Source organism: Vipera berus (assembly GCF_964194415.1).
Source record: "Vipera berus genome assembly, chromosome: 3".
NCBI classification, from domain to species: Eukaryota; Metazoa; Chordata; class Lepidosauria; order Squamata; family Viperidae; genus Vipera; species Vipera berus.
Window position 1 is genome coordinate 214,639,820 of NC_138204.1, and position 23,448 is coordinate 214,663,267.

Here is a 23,448-nt window from a genome sequence, read left to right on the forward strand (position 1 = left end):
TCTTCTGGATGAAGATATTACGATGAGTCGCCCACATGTAAAGGGAAGGAAAATGATATCCTTCCATTTCTCTATTTATTTTTTATTTATTTTTTTATTTTAATTCCATTTATATCCCGCCCTTCTCCGAAGACTCAGGGCGGCTTACAAGCTTAGCAGTAGCCTTCATTCTATGTATATGCCTGCTTATTAGGGCTTTCACACACCCCCCAAGCGGCATTATTACAAAGTCAGTTTCAGCCCCTCGTCCGACGAGTCACCAAAAGAATGAATCCGGAACGGGAGCTGGTTCTCCTGAGCCACGTTTATTTTCCTCACAAAACAGTTGCTCGAAGACAAATGAAGTCAGCGTTGATTCCACAGCACAATCAACGCTGTTAAGTAGCCGGCAAAGCCGACACCCACCACCACACCCTAAATTGCTCCACCACGCCCACACCCTACTTAACTACCGCCTCCCATAGTTCCCACCTTTTGGCTCCCGTCCCACCACCATTGCAGCTAGTAAGCCACCCCCCAGCCCAAACCTCCCTCCCTTCCTCCAGAGCTTCGCATATTTCCATCTTCCCCCTCAGCTCCCCAGACCGCCGCGAGATGTGTCCTGAACCCCTCCCTGACCCACTGGTAGTCTCCGTCACTCCCTAAGCCATCCTGGCGCCCGTCCTTGTGCTGCCGCTCGGGCACTAGGCAACCACCAGTCGCTCCACCGTACGGCCGCTCCCCGGCCTCCTGGTTGGTCCCGGAGGCTGCTGGGCTGTGTCGGCATCCCCACCCTTTCCCCCAGGCCCTGGAGGCCGATAGAATGCTCCGTGGCCGCACTCGGCGGCCGCACTCATTCCCGGTTCGTAGGCTGCTTCCGGGAGCCGGCAGGTTGGCCCGCGGCCTCTCCAGCTGACAGGCGGGTCGTCGCTGCGCTGTCTCCTCAGCTTCTCCCCACCCAGGATCGTCGGGACGGCGTGGGCGTGGGCGGCCGTTTCCGGAGCCCGGCAGCATGTTGGAGAGGCAAAGAGGCCGGCGGGGATCCCCGGAGGCCGGTAGGACGCTGCGTGCCCCCCCCGGGTGTTCGGCGGGCGGTTGCCGGGGTGTTGTGACGGCCGTACTCTGTCCGGGAAACCGCGGGCGCCGGCGGTAGGTTTCGGGGCCTGGCGGGTCGCTCCGCGGCCCCACTGAATGTCGGGCATGCCAGGCCCGACAGTCAGCTTAATTGCCCCCAACAATCTGGGTCCTCATTTTACCTACCTCGGAAGGATGGAAGGCTGAGTCAACCTTGAGCCTGGTGGGATGCGAACCTGCACTAATTGCAGGCAGCTGGTGTTACTTAAGGAGGCATTAGCCCACTGCTCCACCAAGGCTCTATTTAGAGGAAATAGACAAAGAATCTACGTTCAGCCTCGTTTCTGAGGAATGCTTGGCTTGTGTTCTTAGACATCACAGGGAGATCGGCCACCAGTCGAACTGGGAAGTCTTCTAACACAGGGCTTTTCAGCCTTTTCACCCATTGTACCACTTTTAGGATATGACAACATCCGAGTACCACCAGTCGCCTAGCAAGGTGTCAAAACCTTGATGGCCCCCCCTCCCCAAAAAAGGAAAAAAGTGATGCAGTACAGGTAGTCCTCGACTTACAACAGTTCGCTTTGTGACTGTTCGAAGTTACAATGGCACTGAAAAAAGTGCCCCCCCAAGCCACAGCCGAGCAAGACGCCTGCCTGCCCACCTGGTGGCATTCTTCCTCCTGTCCAAGGTTTTCATGGTTGTGAGCATTTCTGTTGAGGATTGGCAGCGGGGGTGGGGTGGGGGTGTTTGGTTTTTATTCCCCATCTGCTGGGTGATTGCAGCAGGTTTTGGTCACTTCACATGACCCTGGGACACTCTGACCGTCATAAATATGAATCACTTGCCAAGCCTCTGAATGTAAATCACAAGACCCTGGAGATGCTGGAACATTCCAGCTGATTGGCGCTTCTTCTGGGCTCAGCAGAAGCGCCAGGATTAGTGCCGAGCTCCAGCTGGATCCTGACGCTGAGCCTGCTGCTTCCGCTGAGCCCTGACAGCCCTGCAGCTTCAGCCGTCTCTCGCTCAGGCTTGTGCGGTGCTGCCACCGGTTCAGCTCATTCCCCTCCCCGGGTACCACTTTTCTAGGATGGCCGTGTACCGCCTTCCAGGTGCCAATGTACCACAGGTGGTACCTGTACCACTGGTTGAAAAGCCCTGTTCTAACATACCAGAGCAATTTGGAAATAAACCTAGGCTTGGTTATCAGACATTTGTAGATACCGAACTTGTGTTATGCACATTAGAAAACAACAACGTTGCATTGCTTTTTTGACACAATCGCCATTCAAACTGAGGCCCTTGTCATAACCTGTTACAAGGTTTGACATTCCTTAGTCGTCGCTAGGCATCAAATCTGGGCTTTGGGGTGGGGGAGGGGTTGATCAAAAACATCCCAACGGAACTGCTTCAAGAGTCCTCGGGTGCGTCCAGCGCAGAGGTCTTCAAAGTTGGCCCTTTTTATGACTTGCGGACTTCAACTCCCAGAATTCCTCAGCTAGGCACGCTGGCTGAGGAATTCTGGGAATTGAAGTCCACAAGTCATAAAAGGGCCAAGTTTGAAGACCCCCTGCAGTAGAGTAAGCATGTGTTGAAAATGTTAAAGAGAAGTTTTGTGGGTTGAGACCCAACTCCTTCCATCACATCACCATTTGAGAGGAAAAAAAGGGGGGGAGATTATATTTTCTTCATAACAGGGATGGATTCACTTATTCTTTCTGTTACAGAGAGTGGACCATGGTGAAAACATGGTGGGCTGTGGGTGTGTGGAGCCTATAAGTTGCTGTTGTGTGAGAAAATAAGTTCTGCTTCAAGAGTCCTCGGGTGCGTCTAGCGCAGAGGTCTTCAGACTTGGCCCTTTTTATGACTTGTGGACTTCAACTCCCAGAATTCCTCAGCTGAGGAATTCTGGGAGTTGAAGTCCACAAGTCATTAATGGGCCAAGCTTGAAGACCCCTCCTTTAAAGCATGAAAATGCATCTTCAGAACTTCCCGAGGTCAACCAAGCCACCAGAGGCTTCTTCCCTGGAATCAACTCAAAATCTGGAAAGCTTCTTTGGAACGTGATTCAGTGAATCACTGGTGCTACTTAGGTCAGGTAGATTCCATGTTTCTCGGAACGCTGTTGCAGCCTCTGCAACGCACCCATGCCGCCATCTTAATATAAAGGTGCAAATCCCTTCCTATGAAACGGGGAGACGAGAGCAACAGGAACTGTTCTGTACCAGCCTGCTACCGGCCCTGCAGAAAAGGCAGGGACAACCCCTTTTACAAGAAGGCAAGAGGCTGGAACTAAGCCTGCCAAATTTATGGATACAAAAGCAAACAGAACAAGACACGAACCATGAAACAGGAGCTATTCAAGCGGTTGCCTTCAGCAAACCAGCCCTCCCACGTATTCCCCTTTTAAACAGTTCAGGGCGTGGCTTCTCTCTGCCTCCTTCCGAGGTGCCCCATTGCCTTCCTCTGTTTACTCCTGATTGACTGCCTCCTGCGTCGGGCATCCTTGAACAGGGCCAGCTGTGGGTCATCTTCATCCACGCTGTTAGGCTCACACAGCTGGGTCTGCGTCGTGACCAGGTGGGAGGGGCCTGGCTGAGGGCTCTCATCCGCAAGCTCTCCAACCCCCTCAGCAACCTCTCCATCACCCCCCTCCTCCTCTGAGTCATCCGACCCAAATGCCGAACCCACAGGCTGACCCTGAATCACAACAGGAACCAAGGCAGATTTGAATGTGCAGATTCAAAACTGGGGCTCATCCCATTGTTTCCAAAGGCGCCTAGCTCTGCCGTCATTTTATGGGCATTGCTGTGATATTAAAACTTGGCCAAAAACTTTAAATTAAATCCTGCTTTAGCTGGTTATCGACTGTGCTGAAGAGATGCTGGAAATGCAGAATCTTAGGAGAAAAGGGAGGGAGTTGGTTGTTTTGTTTTTTTAATGGCTTCCCTTTGCGTTCATTTCTTGGCTCGCTTGTGAACCTGTTCCAAAGTTGTGCTTTTCAATGTGCAAATGAACTTGTGGGCGCGTAACCCATGGAGAACATGGCGGTGTCCGATGGGGGGGGGCAGGGGGTTAAGAGCTGTGTCATCGCTGGTCACGGAATTGGTGAATTGGGAAATTTCGGAGGCAAGCCGCCCAGAGGTGTAAACTAGGCATGTCCCGAAACACGATGTGCGGGTTGTTCCTCTTCTTATGACCACAGTTGAACCCAACATTTTGTTTGCCAAGTGGAGCGTTTGTTAAGTTTGGAGTTTGCCCCGCTTTACGACCTTTCCTGCCAACCGTTGTTAAGTGAATCTCGGAAGTTGTGTTTGTTTGTTTTTTCGTTTTTGCTTTCTCAATTTTTTTAAACATTTTATTAGATTATAGAATAAAATGGAAAAATGCAAAAGTAAAGTGCAGGATACAGTGGGAGGTAAAAGGGAAAAGAAAGTGAGGGGGAGAAGGGAAAAAGAGAAAAAAAAAGATATTGACTTCTGACATAATAATAATAATAATAATAATAATAATAATAATAATAATAATAATAATAATAATAATAATAATAATAATAATAATAATAATAATAATTTGAATTTGATTTTGAATGTGAATTTTCAATTGACTGAGGTTCATGTTTAATAATAATAATAATAATAATAATAATAATAATAATAATAATAATAATAATAATAATAATAATAATAATAATAATAATAGAAAAGCAAAAAAAAAGTCGAGGTTTTATGTTAACACTTCATTCTACTGAAATAGAGAATGGGTTTCCAGTCTGAGCAGGGGGTTGGACTAGAAGACCTTCAAGGTCCCTTCCAACTCTATTATTATTGTTATTGCTATTGTTGTTGTTATATAATAATAACAGCAGCAGCAATAACAATAACAATAATGGAAGGGACCCTGGAGGTCTTCTAGTCCAACCCTCTGCTCAGGCAGGAGAACGTATGGAAACCCTTCCTCTATTTCAGTAGAATTTATTTATTTATTTTTATTTTAATCCCATTTATATCCCACCCTTCTCCAAAGACTCAGGGCGGCTTACAAGCTTAGCAGTAGCCTTCATTCTATGTATATGCCTGCTTATTAGGGCTTTCACACACCCCCCAAGCGGCATTATTACAAAGTCAGCTTATTGCCCCCAACAATCTGGGTCCTCATTTTACCTACCTCGGAAGGATGGAAGGCTGAGTCAACCTTGAGCCTGGTGGGACTCGAACCTGCACTAATTGCAGGCAGCTGGTGTTACTTAAGGACGCATTAGCCCACTGCTCCACCAAGGCTCCACCAAGTCTCCACCAAGAATGAAGCGTTAACATCAAACCTCGACTTTTTTTTTAACTTTTCCACAATAGTGTAAAACTAGCCATTTCTGTAACAATAAATCCATCTAATCAGCAGAACCACGAATCAAAGTTTCGTTTGAATGGCTGCTGTTGTTAAATGAGTTGGATCATTGTGAAGGAAATCTGGCTTTGCTTGTCAGAAGGTTGCAAAAAGGGGATCGCATCACACACACACACACACACACACACACACACACACACACACACACACACACATGCCCCAGGACGCTGCCTCCGTCGTAAATACAAATCAATGGCCAGGCATGTGAATTCTGATCATGTGACCATGGGGGGGGGACCGCGGCAATGGTCGTAAGGGTGTCAAACGGTCATACATCACTTTTTCCCATGCCGTCGTCATTTCAAACGGTCCCTAAGTGAACTGTCGTAAGCCGAGGCCTACCGAGATGTGAGTTTGCCACATCCGGAGTGTCGCAGCTCATTTCTTGTCATCTTCCTTTGAGGCAGAATTTTGGGGACAAAATTTGTCTTCTTTTTAGATCCAACTGAAATTTCACACACACACACACAAACAAATTTCATTAGCAAACTAAATTCTGGACAGATGCTAATGTTGGTCCTACTGGGGTACCTGTAGTCCATCAACTTACAACGCTTGTTTAGTGACCGTTCAAAGTGACCAGGGCAGTGAAAGCAGTGATTTACGACCATTTTTCACACTTACGACCGTGGCAGCATCCCTGGGGTGATCACAGTGATCAAAACTCAGACACTTGGCAACCCAACTCGCATTTATGACTGTCGCAGTGTCCCTGGGGGGGGGGTCACGTGATCCCCTTTTGCGACCTTCTGACAAGCGATGTCAGTGGGGGAAGCCAGATTCGCTTAACGACAGGGTGTCTTACTTAACAACCCCAGTAATTCGCCTAATACTTACGACCACAATTTCTGTGGCTCAGTGAGATTTTTGTTCAGCGGGCTTTGGCCCATTTTACGACCTTTCTTGCCACAGTCGTTAAGTGAATTGCTGCGGCCGTTAAGTTAGTCACATGGTCGTTAAGCGAACCCGACTTCCCCCGTGGACTCTGCTTGTCAGACGGTCGCAAAAGAGGGATCAGGCGACCCCGGAGACACTCTAACCGTCATAACTATGAGTCCATTGCCAGGCGTTTGAACTCTGATCCCCTGACCTTGGGGGAATGCTGAAACGGTCGTTAAGTGTGAAAAACGGCCACAAGTCACTCTTTTTTTTGCTGGACGGTCACTAAATGAACTCTGGGAAGTGGAGGGACGCCTGCAACCGTGGCAAGGAAGGTGGTAAAGTGGAGCAGAGCTGACCTCAGCAACGTTTCGCTTAGCGACGAAAGGGGGTCGTGAGTCAAGGACTGCCCTTAAGATCTTGGATCCATATGGACTAGCCACGTGGGGGGTGATTTAAATAAGCCAATCTCCCCAACCAGAGATGTTGGTGATGGAGCGATGGGCCAGGAGGACCTCGGTGGACCTTCCAGGTCTCTTCGTGTCTCCTCGACAAGCCTGGCCGGAGCCATTTGGGGGCAACGGCCGAATCGGTCCCAATTTGGTGGGTCAGCTGTAGCCGGTCCATACGCTTTCCAGCCCGGTCCGGTCCAGGTGCTTTGACACAGCCCGTGACCTCTTGGGATGCTGGGAGGGGAAGGGGGCTGTGGATGATGGTTTCCTGCACCTGGTATGTTAAGGATGCGGGTGTTAACGCTTCCCCGTCCCGTTCTTTTGTTTCTGTCTTTCTTTCCCGCTCTCTTTCTTTCCCTCTCTCTTTCTTTCAAGCTTGGGGGGGAGGGTGTTTGGGCTGGGGTGGTCCTTTTGTTCAAGTTCCTTCTTCTGCTCTTTTTGTTGAATATCCTTCCTGACCTTCTCCTCCTCCTCCTCCTCCTCTTCCCCTTCCCCTAGCTCCTCCCTCCCTCCCTCCCTCCCTCCCTCCCTTCTTTCTTTCTTTCTTTCTTTCTTTCTTTCTTTCTTTCTTTCTTTCTTTCTTTCCTTCCTTCCTTCCTTCCTTCCTTCCTTCCTTCCTTCCTTCCTTCATCCTTCTCACTTCTTTCTCTTTACATTTCCTTCCTTCCTTCCTCCCTCCCTCCCTCCCTCCCTTCCTTCCTTCCTTCCTTCCTTCCTTCCTTCCTTCCTTCCTTCCTTCCTTCCTTCCTTCCTTCCTCCTTCTCAGTCCTTTCTCTTTTCCTTCCTTTCCTTCCTTCCTCCTTTCCTCTCACACATTTTCTCCCTCCCCACCTTTTCCTCCCTCCCTCCCTCCCTCCCTCCCTCCCTCCCTCCCTCCCTCCCCTCCTTCTTTTCTCCCTCCACATTTCTTTCTCTCTTCTCATTTCTTTCCTCCCTCCTTCCCTCCTTCCCTCCCTCTGTCTCCCTAGCTCCTTCCTCCCTCCTTCCCCTTCCTCCCCCCCCCCCCGTTCTGTTTGTGCTCACGAGCGAAGTGTTTTGTTTCGTTTCAGTCTTTTAATTTCAATTGCAGTCAGATGGTCGTGCCCCTTTATGGCATCACGCTCAAATGTTCCAAGTGTGGAGTGGTGTCTTCTCCAGATGTTTCGGCCACAGCCACCAGTAACGCCATGTTAGTTCCTCTAATTTCAACTTCCTTTCTTTTCTCTGATGAGGATTATTGATTGAGTGGAGTTAGAGGTCTTCTCTTCCATGCTGCTTTCCACCTCTGATTTCCTTCCTTCCTTCCTTCCTTCCTTCCTTCCTTCCTTCCTTCCTTCCTTCCTTCCTTCCTTCCTTCCTTCCTTCCTTCCTTTCTTTCTTTCTTTCTTTCTTTCTTTCTTTCTTTCTTTCTTTCTTTCTTTCTTTCTTTCCTTCCTTCCTTCCTTCCTTCCTTCCTTCCTTCCTCCTTCACTTCTTTCTCTTTACAATTCCTTCCTTCCTTCCTTCCTCCTTCTCACTTCTTTCTCTTTACATTTCCTTCCTTCCTTCCTTCCTTCCTTCCTTCCTTCCTTCCTTCCTTCCTTCCTTCTTTCTTTCTTTCTTTCTTTCCTTCCTTCCTTCCTTCCTTCCTTCCTTCCTTCCTTCCTTCCTTCCTTCCTTCCTCCTTCTCACTACTTTCTCTTTACATTTCCTTCCTTCCTTCCTTCCTTCCTTCCTTCCTTCCTTCCTTCCTTCCTTCCTTCTTTCTTTCTTTCTTTCTTTCTTCTTTCTTTCTTTCTTTCTTTCTTTCTTTCTTTCTTTCTTTCCTTCCCTCCTTCCTTCCTTCCTTCCTTCCTCCTTCTCACTTCTTTCTCTTTACATTTCCTTCCTTCCTTCCTTCCTTCCTTCCTTCCTTCCTTCCTTCCTTCCTTCCTTCCTTCCTTCCTCCTTCTCACTTCTTTCTCTTTACATTTCCTTCCTTCCTTCCTTCCTTCCTTCCTTCCTTCCTTCCTTCCTTCCTTCCTTCCTTCCTCCTTCTCACTTCTTTCTCTTTACATTTCCTTCCTTCCTTCCTTCCTTCCTTCCTTCCTTCCTTCCTTCCTTCCTTCCTTCCTTCCTTCCTTCCTTCCACAGCGAATGGCTGTGAGTCGAGAACTTACTGTATTGAGCATTCCAGCTTGGCTGCTGGCTTGTCTAGAATTAGAAGAACAGAGTGGGAAGGGACCTTCTGAGGTCATCTAGTCCAACCGCCCCTCCACACACACACACATACAGTACACAAGCTGTGTCCATTGACAAGAAATGTAATGTGAACGCTGAGTCCCAAGGAGATTCCCGATTGCAAACAAATTAGTTTTCTCTTGTGTCTGCCACATTCTGCTAAGCTAGGTAGAGGGGTTACAACTAATCCTCCAGTTACGGCCATTTTATTTTAGTGACCATTCACACACACACACACACACACACACACACACACACAGAGAGAGAGAGAGACAGACAGACAGACACACACAGAGATGTGCATAAAAAAATTAAGGATTTTGCAGCTCCAAATGGCCATATTCCAGGTGACTCCCATCTTCACAGAAATCTGCCTTGCCCCCCCCCATCGGCTCTCTGCCCCCTCCAGAAAATCCCCCATGGCCCCTTCCCCCCACCCCCAGGAAGACCCCAAAACCTTGGGGTTAGCTCTGCTCTTTCCCCTCCTTTATCTCCATTTCCCTCCATTTCATGCCTGGAGCATCTCCTTGCTTTCCTCCGCCATGCCATCTGATGACTCACGGATCTGTGTTTTGCTTGATTCTTCCTCCAAACCGGCGGTGCCTACAAGGTGTGGTCCCAAAATGTCAAAGCTCTGCCCCTTTCTCAATTTGGGATGGTTTTGTTTTGTTTTTTGTTTTGTTTTGCTCAAGTCTTCACTTCCTGGTTGTCCTGTCCTCCATAGACTTGGTCCTTCTTCTTAGAAGTTATCTACTAAATGTACATAGATGATATTTTTTCCTCTGCTCTTTCTACTTTTAAACCGGTTCCCACTCCTCTTTCCGCATCAACTTCTAAAAGCCTTCTCAAAACCTTCTTTATTCTGCCCTTGATTACATCTCTGTAACTAAATCTCTTTTCGCTCCTCTCCTTCCTTCTGTCTCACCTCACCTCCTACGTCCTCTTCCCTTTCTCTCTTTCTCTATATCTTCATATCTAGCCCCGTCAAGGTAGAACTTCACATACTTGATTAATTCCAGCTCCCAACAAGCTGGTTGGGAAATTCTGGGAACTCAAATCCACAGGTCCTAAACTGGCCAAAGTTTCTTAAACGATTGCTGTAGGCAAATTTAATTCTGATCTGTCCTTATCTAAGGAGACATCACCATTACACCTTTAGCCAGGGGTGGGATTCAAATAGGTGAACCACCGGTTCTCTGTCTGCATGCCATTTCTGGAAGTCCATTCTGGGCCTGGGCAACAAAAAATTAGCTACCGATTCTGCCGAAGTGGTGCGAACCAGCTGAATCCCACCACTGTATCTATATCTATCTATCTATCTATCTATCTATCTATCTATCTATCTATCTATCTATCTATCTATCTATCTATCTATCTATCTATCTATCTAGTGGTGGCATTCAAATATCTGAACAACTGGTTCTCTGTGCAGATCCCGCATCCAGAAGTCCATTCTGGGTCTGGGCAACAAAAAATTAACTACCGGTTCTGTCAAACTGATGCGAACCAGCTGAATCCCACCACTGTATCTATATCTATCTATCTATCTATCTATCTATCTGTCTGTCTGTCTGTCTGTCTGTCTGTCTGTCTGTCTGTCTGTCTGTCTGTCCGTCCGTCCGTCCGTCCGTCCGTCCGTCCGTCCGTCCGTCTGTCTGTCTGTCTGAATGTCTGTCTGTCTGTCTGTCTATCTATCTATCTATCTATCTATCTATCTATCTATCTATCTATCTATCTATCTATCTATCTATCATCTATCCCATTACTGCCTTTAGCATTTAGTGCTCTGTCACTGGAGGTTTTGAAGAAATGGCTGAAGAACCATTTGTCCAGTAAGGACTCCTGCCTTGGGCAGGGGATTGGACTAGAAGACCTCCAAGGTCCCTTCCATGATTATACTAATACCCAAATAAAATCTACAAATAATCAGGGAGAGAACCAACCTAGAATTAAGGATCTGTGGAGATTCTCAGTCATTTTTCAAAAGGCAAATGGACTTTCTTGCTTTTCTCTGAAGGAAGTTTCGCTTCTCATCCAAGAAGCTTCTTCAGCTCTGACCGGATGGTGGAGGAATGGAAGGATTTATTTTCCTTACAGACAGCTGGTCGTTTGCATCCTTTTAGAGGATCATTGAGGCCACTTGGAGGTTGATCAAAGTCCACATTCTGGACAGAGAGGACCGCGGGTTTGAAAGAGGGGTCAAAGAGGCCATCTGTGTCAAAACTGAACAGAATTTGAGGGATATGGCTTCATCTATCTCCAGTCTACAACACAATCCTTTCAGCGGTTCCAAGGAGGCTTCACACCCATTTGCACCGTTCAGGTGATGCTGAGGACACAGGTAAACCTCGAGTGGCTTCAGCAACTCTCTAAAAGAAGGCAAATGACCAGCTGTCTGCGAGGAATATAAATCCTTCCCTTTGTTCTGTACCAGCCTACTACCGGCCCTGCAGATAAGGCAGGGACAACCCCTTTACAAGAAGGCAAGAGGCTGGAACTAAGCCTGCCAAATTTATGGACACAAAAGCAAACAGAGCAAAACAAGACACGAACCATGAAACAGGAGCTATTCAAACGGTTGCCTTCAGCAAACCAGCCCTCCCACACATTCCCCTTTTAAACAGTTCAGGGCGTGGCTTCTCTCTGCCTCCTTCTGAGGTGCCCCATTGCCTTCCTCTGTTTACTCCTGATTGACTGCCTCCTGCGCCGGGTGTCCTTGAACAGGGCCAGCTGTGGGTCATCTTCATCCACGCTGTCAGGCTCACACAGCTGGGTCTGCGTCGTAACCAGATGGGAGGGGCCTGGCTGAGGGCTCTTATCAGCAAGCTCTCCAACACCCTCAGCAACCTCTCCAACACCCCCCTCCTCCTCCTCTGAATCGTCCGACCCAACTGCCGAATCCACAGGCTGACCCTGAATCACAACACCCTTCCCCACCGTCCAGTCAGAGCTGAAGAAGCTTCTTGGATGAGAAGCAAAATGTTTTCCAAGAAAAAACAAGAAAGTCCACTTGCCTTGTGAAAAAAGCGCCTTTGGGTCTAAGAACTAAGGAGAAATTTCCTGACAGAACAATTCATCAGTGGAACTGATTGCTTCCAGAGGTTGTGGGTGCTCCAACTCTGGAAGTTTTAAAGAAGAGATTGGACAACGATTTGTCCTGCCTGAGCAGAGGGTTGGACAAGAAGACCTCCTAGATCCCTTCCAACTCTGTTATTCTGTATTCCATCTTTTGGGGCTTTCTGGATAGGCAACATTATTTCAGCAAAACCAAATAAACCTTGCGGACCACTCACATTTGGGTGCAAACATCAAACTGGTGATTTTGGCTTTCTCCCTGTCTGCTTCTTAGAATTGCTAAACAGCTCTTAGCTTCTGAGGTTGCTGGACTTAACATTCTCCTGCAAGCTAGCATCCGAAGGTGACCTTCACTCTTAACAAATGTTTAATTTAACCCAGATCAGGCTTCAGTGAAGAAGACAGGAAGAGCCAGATTCATAGCAGTGGTGAAGTGAAGCTCCACCAAGATGGCAGGATTGATGTCCTACCTCTCTCTCTCTCTTTTTTAACGTTTGTCCCACATGTGGTTTCACTTGTGCAGTTGTGCCTGCCTTACTAACATTCCTGACCCCCCCCCACACACAAACACATACATACACACACACACTCACATAGAGATGGCCCTGAGCAAAAACACAGCTTCCAGTGGAGAACGATGGAGAAAGATACAAGTAGGATTCCATCTGTCTGCCTGTCTGTCTCTCTCTTTCTCTCCTTCTCTCTCTCTCTCTCTCTCTCTCTCTCTCTCTCTCTCTCTCTCTCTCTCTCTCTCTCTCTCTATCTATCTATCTATCTATCTATCCATTCCTCCGAAGCCGCCAGAAACAATCCCAGCATTTCTCTTGTGCTTTTTCTTCATTTTAAGATACACGAAAGTGGCCCTGAGCGTAAGGATAGAGGGCATTTGACTAGGCCTAATGGACAGGTCCCCTTCTCTGTCTTGTAATTCTCTTTGGTTGTAGCTTGGAAGCATCTGAAGCCATTCTGCTGGTTTCTCACATTCTTACTCCTCCTTGAGACTCTGGTGGGACTCCCTCAAGCGAGTGGAGGCAGCATTAGGAGTGGGCTGGTCCAGAAGCCCAGAGACCTTTCTTTCTCCTTTTCCCCCCCCCCTCTCTCTCTCTCCTCCCAGGGCATCCCTCTGGAGCTCCTGTGTAGTCCTGCCTCTGCTGGCCCTCACCTGGATGTCGGCAGTGCTGGCCATCACCGACCGCCGTTCGGCTCTCTTCCAGATCCTCTTCGCAGTGTTTGACTCCTTGGAGGGCTTCGTCATTGTGATGGTTCACTGCATCCTTAGAAGAGAGGTGGGCATTGGAGCGTGGATGATGGGAGAACATCTTCTGACCTTTAGAAGGACGTGTCCTCCTACTTGTGGAAACAGGAGGAAGTGGCAGGATGGGGGAGAATGTGGCCCTCTAATAAGAGTCTCCTCCCCTTCCATCCTTCAGTTCTGTTGAGATGGCCCCCATTTTGGTGGCCGAGGGACACACACAACATTTGGGGGAGGTGGGCAACCCTAAATTAAATGATGTGGACAGGAGTGGATCATTTAAACCAGAGTTTCTCGACCTTGGCAACTTTGAATCCACATATATTTGAAATTTACTGGAACATACATCACTAATGGCAGACTGGTTGCACTAAATTCAATGATCAGCTCCAGGTTATTCTTTTCCCCCTAATTTAGCACATTCAGATATGTTGCATGGATAGATAGATAGATAGATAGATAGATAGTAGATAGATAGATAGATAGATAGATAGATAAAGATAGGTGATATATATAGATAGAAACATAGATGACAAGTAAATAGATGATAGAAAGAAAGAAAGGAAAGAGAGAAGAGAGAAAGAAAGAAAGAAAGAAAGAAGAAGAAAGAAAGAAAGAAAGAAAGAAAAGAAAGAAAGAAAGAAAGAAAGAAAGAAAGAAAGAAAGAAAGAAAGAAGAAAAGAAAGAAAGAAAGAAAGAAAGAAAGAAAGAAAGAAAGAAAGAAAGAAAGGAAGAAAGAAAGAAAGAAAGAAAGAGAGTTGGAAAGATAGATAGTAGGTAGGTAGATAGATAGGTAAGTAGGTAGAGATAGATAGATAGGTAGATAGATAGATAGATAGATAGATAGATAGATAGATAGATAGATAGAGAAACATAATAAGTATAGATAGATGATGGATAGAAAGATAGAAAGATATAGATACTGTACAAAGAAAGATGATAGATAGATAGAGATAGATGATAGATATAGATAGAAACATAGTTGATAGATAGATGATAGAAAGATAGAAAGATATAGATGCTGTAGAAAGAAAAAAGATAGATAGATAGATAGATAGATAGATAGATAGATAGATAGATAGATAGATAAGAGAGATACAGTAGATATACAGTAAAATATAGTTATAAATTTCACAGATGCATACATATAAACACACCCTTCTTGTGTAATTCAGTCTATTGTAAACCATTCTTGGAAAATTCCAGGTTGATGGCCTTCAGACATCTTTTTAAAATCTAATAATAAATAAAACTATTTCATTTATCTTTTTTTTAAAAAAAAAGAATCGTTAGTTACTTGTAGCGTTGATGTTCATGATGACGATGATGATCAAGAAAAAGAAGAAAAAAGACCCAATGTGCTGTATGCGTCAGAGCAGCCTTTCAGCAATGGGGGAAGCTCCATTCCATTTCAGCCGACAGTCCTACTCCTTAACTAATCTCAGCAGCGATTATGAACTTTTCCTTACAGTTTCGTTAATGGCTACTTTTAATGGCTGTGCAATTGCCCGAAAGCCGAAGCTCATTAGCAACCTATCCCATATTTCATGCAGCTCAAGACTTGAAATTGATTCCGCCTAATGCAACAACTTTTTTTTCCCCCTAGGTGCAAGATGCTGTTAAATGCCGAGTGGTGGATCGTCAGGAAGAAGCCAACGGAGATTCTGGAGGATCGTTCCAGAACGGACATGCCCAGCTTATGGTAAGTGGGGAAAAAATGCTTTGAAGGAGAGGACAGATGTAGCTTTTATGGCTCTGGTGGCGCATACAGGCTGGGAATGTTTGGAGGTTAAAATATATGAAGAACAGTTGTGGAAACCGGGCATATTTAGTCTAACAAAGAGAAGGACCAGGGATGGAGAGATCTGACCCATAGAATCACCAAGAGTTGGACACAACTGAATGGATACCATCGTCATCATAATCATCACCATCACCATCATCATCACCATCATTATCATCATCATCATCACCACCACAACCAACATTATTATCACCACCACCATCATCATCACCATCACCATCACCACCACCATCATCACCATCATCATTACCATCATCACCATCACCACCACCATCACCACCACCATCATCATCACCATCATCCCCATACCCATCATGATAACAGTCTTCCAATATTTGGGGAGCTTCCACAAAGAAGAGGAGACCACCTATTTGCCAAAGCTCCTGTGGGCAAGGCAAGAAGAAATGGATGGAAATTTATCAAGGAGATATTCAATTTCCTGACAATGAGAACAATTAATCAGTGGAAAGACTTGCCTCCAGAGGTTGTGGGTGCTCCATCCCTGGAGGTTTTTAAGAAGAGATTGGACACCCATTTGTTTGAAATGGTATGAGGTCTTCCGCTCAAACAAAGTGTTGAACTAGAAGACTTCCAAAGTTCCTGTTGATCCATATTCTTCTATTGGGAAGCAACCCATCCTTTTAGCTTGTCCTGGTTGATGATCATCATCTAATGTATTTGATTAGGTTTTATTGCCATTACACAGACCCATCAAAAGACTTAAAGCACATCAAGACTATTAGAACATAAGATGCTTCATCAGGCTACAAGTTCATGCTAGGCCAGGATTATGCTGTCGCATCCTGGCAAGTACCCATTTTCAGGAGATTCTCAAAACAAGACACCTTTTATTGTCATAAATGTATTTAATCTTTTTTAAAGAATCATCTGAATTGCTACTCAGATATTATTGCATCTGGAGGTTGCAGATTTCCTGGATATCTATAATGTTCATTGCATAATGTATGTCCCAGTTCACCCCAATTTCCTAAAAAATAGGATGAATGAAAGCTTTTCACACCTTTTGATTAGGGCCGAAGTTCCTCAAGTGCTTTCTTCAAGCCATGTTCTCCAGAACTGTTAGATAGCACCCGGTCACTGACCATGTTAATTTTTCAGGGTGTTGGGAGTTATGGTCAGATGTATCTGGAAGGCACTTGCTTGAAGAAAGAGACTACATCAGCGTGTTCAATGAAAAATTGTCATCAGGGTCCAGTCCAAGCTGGGAATAAACAACATGGAGACTGCTTTAGAAAGAAGGTTGTAGTTTATTGAGGAGGAGAGCCAGACAGGAAGATGGCTCTGGAAGAAAAGAGAGAGAGAGCACATGTAGGGAGTGGGTTTTTATACCCTCTGGAGCTCTTGAGGTTGTTTCCTGTTCCTGTTTAAGGCTTTGTATTTCCTGTGTCATATATTCTGACCTGAGTCTGGGTGTGCCCCTTTGGCATCTGTGGGTTAGTCCTATTATGTCCTCTCATAGAGTTTGGGTGGGGTATGTAGATTTTAGGGGTCTTTGTCTTCCTAATCTCTTCAGCTTCTAGCTGGAAGGCTCCAACCTTCCTGAATGGATTATTACACCTGCATTTCTAAAAGCTGGTTTCTGCTGAGTTGTCTGGCTGGTGGGGGTGGGGTGGGGGAGAGAAGTGTCTGTCTTTTTAAAAAAGATCTTCTCCATTATTCCTTTGGGGAAATATATTCTGCCTTTTTAATATTTCCCAAAATATTTATTTCTCTGGACGCTTCCCACAAGTGGAATTCAAATTCGCTTGGATCTCCTGTAACGTTGAGCCCATTGGCCCCACCTGCATTGACTGAAAATATTGGACAAGCCCAGTTAGACGGTAGCTCTGCTCCTCTCCTCTTCTGCCTTGCCTGCTTTTGTAAGGCACAGCTTTTCATAGCATTTAAACCCTGATTGAGAAGAGTGTTTACCGCGTGAGATCCCTTCTCCCCATCTTCCAGGAGAACCAACAGGGTAGGAAGCCCTTTCTCCAAGGACAAGTCTTAAGCTTCTACCCTCAACTTTGTTTTAGTAAGATGAAAAGAAGAGAACCAATGTGCTCTAATGCCCTTCATGGCAAGTCCCAAAGATGTTTTTTTTTTTTTCCTAGGGGCAACTGGACCTCTTCGTTTTTCTTTGAAGACATTTTTGCTTCTCATCCCAGAAGCTTCTTCAGCTCTGACTGGATGGTGGGGGGATGGAAGGATTTATACTCCTTGCAGACAGCTGGTCATTTGCAATCTTTCAGAGAGCCGTTGAGGCCACTTGGAGGTTTACCAAAGTCCACATTTTGGACAGAGAGGACCGCTGGTTTGAAAGAGGGGTCAAAGAGGCCATCTATGTCAAAATTGAAAAGCCCTCCCTCAAAGGGGGAGGGGGGGATAGGACATCATCTATCTCCAGTCTACAACACAGTCCTTTCCGCAGTTCCAAGACGGCTCCACACTCATTTGACCCCCAGGGGGAGGGCGTTCTCTGTGGGCGCGCCAGACCTCTGGAACCGCTTACCGGTTGAGCTCCGGATGGCCCCCGACCTTCGCTCCTTCCGACGCGATCTCAAAACATTCTTTTTTGAACAAGCTGGCCTGGTCTGACGGGATGGGGTTGGGTTTTTAAAATTAGTTTTAAATTTTAATATGTATTGATTTTATGGGCATGATGTTTAATGGTTTTTTAATTTTTGTATTCGATTTTTATTGTGTATTGCCCTGTTCACCGCCCTGAGTCCTTCGGGAGAAGGGCGGTATAGAAATCAAATTATTAAATTAAATTAAATTAAATTTGCACCGCTCAGGAGACAGATAAACCTCCAGGTGGCCTCAACAACTCTCTGAAAGAAGGCAAATGATCAGCTTTTCTACAAAGAGTATAAATCCTCCCATTCCCCCACATTCCGGTCAGAGCCGAAGAAGCTTCTGGGATGAGAAGCTTCCTGTGTTCCATTTATATGGTGTTTTTTTTTTAATATTATAAGCTGCCCAGAGTGACCTTGCGGTATGATGGGAGGCCAAAACATTTGATAAATAAAAAAGTAAAGTAAAGTAAAGTAAAGTAAAAAGTAAAGTAAAGTAAAGTAAAGTAAAATAAAATAAAATAAAACAGAATAAATAAAGTAAAATAAAGTAAAGTAAAATAAAGTAAAATAAAATAAAATAAATTAATTAAAATACAATACAATACAATACAATAAAGTAAAATAAAAATACTATAAAATGAGTAAGTTACCCCTATGTTCTTGCCAATGCCACCTCATTGGCATTCAGGAGAGAGTCCTGCATAAATTAGATATGCATTAAAATACCAATCATGAGATGCCACTGCATATGCTGATGACCCGTGCCTGCTTCATTACATCCTGTGCAATGAAGACACTAAGGTGGATCCCCTAATAATTGCTGCATCTCCATCCAGCCCCCACGAGAGTTTCCATCTCAACTGCCAGCTGTTTCTTCCGCTCTCGCACACCTGCCCCATAAGTATTTGGGGAACTGATTTCACCAGCCAGCCAGAAAAGAAACCAGACCCAGCATGGAGATATTTTAGCATAGGTATCTGGAAAGGTCCTTGGTGCTCTGTAAGTTTGGTTGTTTTCTTGCAGATGTTTTATTACCCAAACTAGGTAACAACATCAGTACTAGAAGGGAGTGGGGTTTGTGGAGAGGAGGAGGAGGAGGAGGAGGAGGAGGAGGAGGAGGAGGGGAACTGTGGGGTTCTTAGTACTCTCTGAGTTTGGTTTATTGCTTGGAGATGTTTCATTACCCAACAAGGTAACATCATCAGTGCTAAAAAGGAGTGGGGTTCATGGAGAGGAGGAGGAGGAGGAGGAGGAGGAGGAGGAGGAGGAGGAGGAGGAGAACTATGGGGTGCTTGATGCTCTCTGAGCTGGGTTGTTTTCTTGCAGACATTTTATTACCCATATTAGGTAACATCACCAGTGCTAGAAGGCAGTGGGGTTTGTGGAGAGGAGGAGGAGGAGGAGGAGCAGGAGGAGGAGAAATATAGGGTACTTAGTGCTCTCTGAGCTTGCTTGTTTTCTTGCGGACGTTTCATTACCCAACTAGGTAACATCATCCGTGCTAGAAGGGTTTTGTGGAGCAGAGAGGGGGAGGGGGAGGAAAAGGAGGGGGGAGGGGGAGGAGGAGGAGGAGGAAGAGGATTGTAGGGTCCTTGGTGCTCTTTGAGGTTGGTTGTTTTTTGCAGACATTTCATGACCCAGCTAGGTAACCTCGTCAGTGCAAGATGTTGCTGGTCTAGCGTTGACGATGTTACCGAGTTGGGCATTGAAACTTCCTGCCAGAAAACCACCCAGCTCAGGCAGGACCCCTCCCTTCGAACACCTAAGCTACGAATAGTCTCCCTTACTACACATAGCTGCCTATATTTGACCTCTCACCTCCAAACCGCTTTCCTTGGATGACCGGGAGGAGCTGCCCTTGTGGGTTTCGGTTGGGTGGAAAAGCTGGAAATGTCCATGCCTTGTCCTTTTTCGATCTTCTTTCTCCCTTCCCCATTGCTGAGCGCGTCTTCCCTTTGCTTTCTCTGTCTTCCAGACGGATTTCGAGAAAGACGTGGACATGGCTTGTAGATCAGGTGAGCACATCACAGGTGAGACATCAACCATGAACCTGCTTTTGGGGATTGAAATTTCTTTGATTGTTTGTTTTAATTCACCCTGCTCCCTCGCTTCCTGGTTGTGTGAAGTTGCATTGCTTTTTGAATCTGTATACCTGACCTGCCCCTTATTGATCCAACTTCCTGGAGGTGTTTGAGGTTCTTCTTTTTCCTGAAGCTTCTCTTCCTGTCTTTTCTAATCGAGTGAAAAGAAGCACCGGGGGGGGGGGGCATGATAGCAGCCTTCCAGTATCTCAGGGGCTGCCCCAAAGAAGAGGCGGTCAAGCTATTCTCCAAAGCGCCTGAAAGGCAGGATGAGAAGCAATGGAGGGAAGCTAACCAACCTAGAACTAAGGAGAACTTTCCTGGCAGTAAGATCAATTAATAAGGGACGTGGTGGCTCAGTGGGTTAAGACGCTGAGCTTGTCGATCAGAAGGTCGGCAGTTTGGCGGGTCGAATCCCGAGTGCCGCATAGCAGAGTGAGCGCCTGTTACGCGTCCCAGCTTCTGCCAACCTAGCAGTTCGAAAGCACGTAAAAATGCAAGTAGAAAAATAGGGACCACTACCGTGGGAAGGTAACAGCATTCTGTGCGCCTTTGGCGTCTAGTCATGCCGGCCACATGACCACGGAGACGTCCTCGGACAAACGCTGGCTCTTGGGCTTTGAAACGGAGATGAGCACCGGCCCCTAGAGTTGGAAACGACTAGCACGCATGTGCGGGGGAACCTTTACCTTTACCTTAAGAAGTTGTGAATGGTCTAACGCTGGAGGTTTTGAAGAAGAGACTGGACAACCCTTTGTCTGAAATGGTATAGGTTCTCCTGCTTGAGTGGGGGGGTTGGACTAGAAGACCTCCAAGGTCCCTTCCAACTCTTGTTATTCTGTTTTTGTCCTTCCACCAAGATTAGGAAGGTCTTCCGAAGTTGAGTCCAGCTCACCTTGCATGATGACATGTAATCAATCATCCACTTTTCTTGAGGGAGTGTTTTTCTACTTCCTTCTCCTTGATATTTTCTTTTAAGTAACCAGTCAGATCCTGGAGGTTTCTCCCACTAAAATTCCAAGCAGGTCTGACCTTCCTTAGTTTTATTAAGGCAATCAAATTTCAATTAGGTTTTTCCTCTAAAGAGATGACTGGAGCTATGAAGAACTGTGGCAGGAATTGGGTATGTTTAGTCTAACGAAAAGAAGGATTAGGGGTGACACGATAGCAGTCTTTTATTTTCTCAGGGGCTACCACAAAGAAGAGGGGGGTGGGGGTCAACCTATTTTCCAAAGCACCAGAAGGCAGGACAAAAAACAACGGATGGAAACTAGCCAAAGAGAGAAGCAACCTAGAGCTAAGGAGAAACTTCCTAACAGTTAGAACAATTAATCAGTGGAACAACCTGCCTCCAGAAGTTGTAAATGCTCCAACGCTGGAAGTTTTTAAGAAGAGGTTGGACAACCATTTGTCTGAAATGGGATAAGGGTCTCCTGCTTGATCAGGGGGTTGGACTAGAAGGCCTCCAAGGTCCCTCCCAGCTCTATTCTATTCTATCCCTTCCAACTCTGCTATTCTGTTGGAGCTCTCCCAACTTAACAATGACATCATTCAGATCTTTCCATCTTGGAATGCGTAAGCACCCAAGGTTGCAGAAAGCCGGTCTCTGAGACAGCTAAAGCCCACCATGAATTTTACTGGGCTTTCCCTTGAACAGCTTTACCAAAGAGGCACAAAGCTTGACAGGAGCTTGGTTTAGACCAAGTAGAGTCAACCATCTTGATGTCTGAATATGACTTTTTCCATTAATACCTGACTCTATGAGCAGTTGTAAGGAAGTGGACTGAATGGAATGGAATGCTTTACTTGGCTAAGTGTGACGAGACACCACAAGGAATTTGCCTTTAGCACAGAAGCTCTTAGTGTAGACACAACAGAATAATGCTAATCGTTGTCACAATAATACCAATACGAGGAGAAGTACAGAAGATAATAATAAGGAGAAACAATACCACAGTAATAACACGCTAAGTGGGTTAATTGCAATGTATGGCAGTGAAAGTTCGACCATAAGAAAGGCCAAGTGCCAAAGAATTGAGGCCTTTGAGCTATGGTGCTGGAGAAGACTCCTGCGAGTCCCTTGGACTGCAAGGTGATCAAACAGGTCAGTCCTAGAGGAGATCAACCCTGACTGCTCTTTAGAAGGCCAGATCCTGAAGCGGAGACTCAAATACTTTGGCCACCTAATGAGAAGGAAGGACTCACTGGAGAAGAGCCTAATGCTGGGAAAGGTTGAGGGCAAGAGAAGAAGGGGACGACAGAGAATGAGGTGGCTGGATGGAGTCACTGAAGCAGTAGGCGTGAGCTTAAATGGACTCCAGAAGATGGTAGAGGACAGGAAGGCCTGGCGAAACGTTGTCCATGGGGTCACGAGGGGTCGGACATGACTTCGCAACTAACAACAACAACAAAGTGGGTTAATGTATATGGAGACTTTAGGCAGGACTAAGAGAACTAGATCTTCAGCAGAACGAGGGCATGAAGGAAAAAAAATGTCCCAGTGTCTAGCTTCCTTGGCATTTGAGACCCCCATAACGCCATCTTGACAGGACCAGTTGAAAAGGTTTACATCCAGGATGTGAGGGGGTCTTCTCAGCCCTCCTTCTGACCTGTGCAATAAACAGGTCCTCAAGGGAAGGCAGGCTGGTTGAAATTTTTCTTTCTGCACTCTTGACTATCCATTGGACAAAGCAGACAGTTATAGGAGTAGAAATGACAGACTCGGTAACTGCTCTGTTGTGGTTTGTGTTATGGAACACATTGGGTACCCCCTTCCGGATATGTTTTACAACTGAAATGAAATTTAGACACCTGTAAGTATTATCAGGGAAAAAAAATAATATAAGAAATTCTTCCCTTTGCTACCATACCTAGAATTTTTCTCTCTTGTTAAAATCATGCCTGCGTTTGTCCTGCCTGTCCAACCAGGACCTCCATTGGCCAAATGTGTTTTAAGCTTGATGTTGTGGTGCAGCATAGAGTACAGCTCAACTCATGGTTCACTTATGATTGGGTTTAATTCAACAACCCAATGACGAGGAGGTAAGGACCTTTTCCATTCCCCTAGTCCAGGGGTCGGCAACCTTGGCTCTTTTATGACTTGTGGACATGCCTGGCTGGCTCAGGAACTCTGGGAGTTGAGGTTGACGAGTCATAAAAGAGCCGAGGTTGCCTATCCCTGCCCTAGTCAATAAGGACCACCATCACTATGGAGGTTCTCAATCATCCAGGTCATGGTTGTCCTCATAGTGCTTTTCCAAAAGGCAACTAGAGTTTCTTGGGTATTATTATTATTATTTTTTGGAAACATTTTGCTTCTCCTCCAAGAAGCTTCTTCAGTTCAGGCCTGAAGAAGCTTCTTGGAGAAGCAAAACACTCACTCTTACTTTAAAGGCTCCCTTCTCCTGTATTTCCGAATACAAAAAAAAAAAAAAGCAGTGCCACCTGAGATGTCCTAAGTGGTCCTCAGTTTACGGCCATAACCAAGCCCAACATTTCTGTTGCTAAGTGAAACATTCAGTTCAGTTAATTTTGCCCCATTTTGCGACTTTTCTGACCACCGTTGTTAAAGGAATCACAGCAGTTGTTAAGCTAGGGCCATGGCTGTTAAGTGGATCTGCCTTCCTCACCGTCATAAATAGGAGTCAGTTGCTAAGTGTCCGAATTTTGACCATGGAGATGCTACAATGGTGGT

At 45.9% G+C, this 23,448-nt stretch overlaps 1 protein-coding gene across 1 annotated transcript in view; it reads left to right on the forward strand.

Annotated features, from left to right (window-relative positions):
* The window catches only part of ADGRB1 (adhesion G protein-coupled receptor B1), a gene marked incomplete at its 5' end in the record, with an annotated part of 265,769 nt that overhangs the window by 225,561 nt on the left and 16,760 nt on the right, over positions 1-23,448 (forward strand). Inside the window, 4 exons of the mRNA XM_081323014.1 lie at positions 7,858-7,956; positions 13,156-13,327; positions 14,900-14,995; positions 19,649-19,703. Coding sequence (XP_081179140.1) covers positions 7,858-7,956; positions 13,156-13,327; positions 14,900-14,995; positions 19,649-19,703 — 422 coding nt within the window. The remainder of the gene's footprint in view (positions 1-7,857; positions 7,957-13,155; positions 13,328-14,899; positions 14,996-19,648; positions 19,704-23,448) is intronic.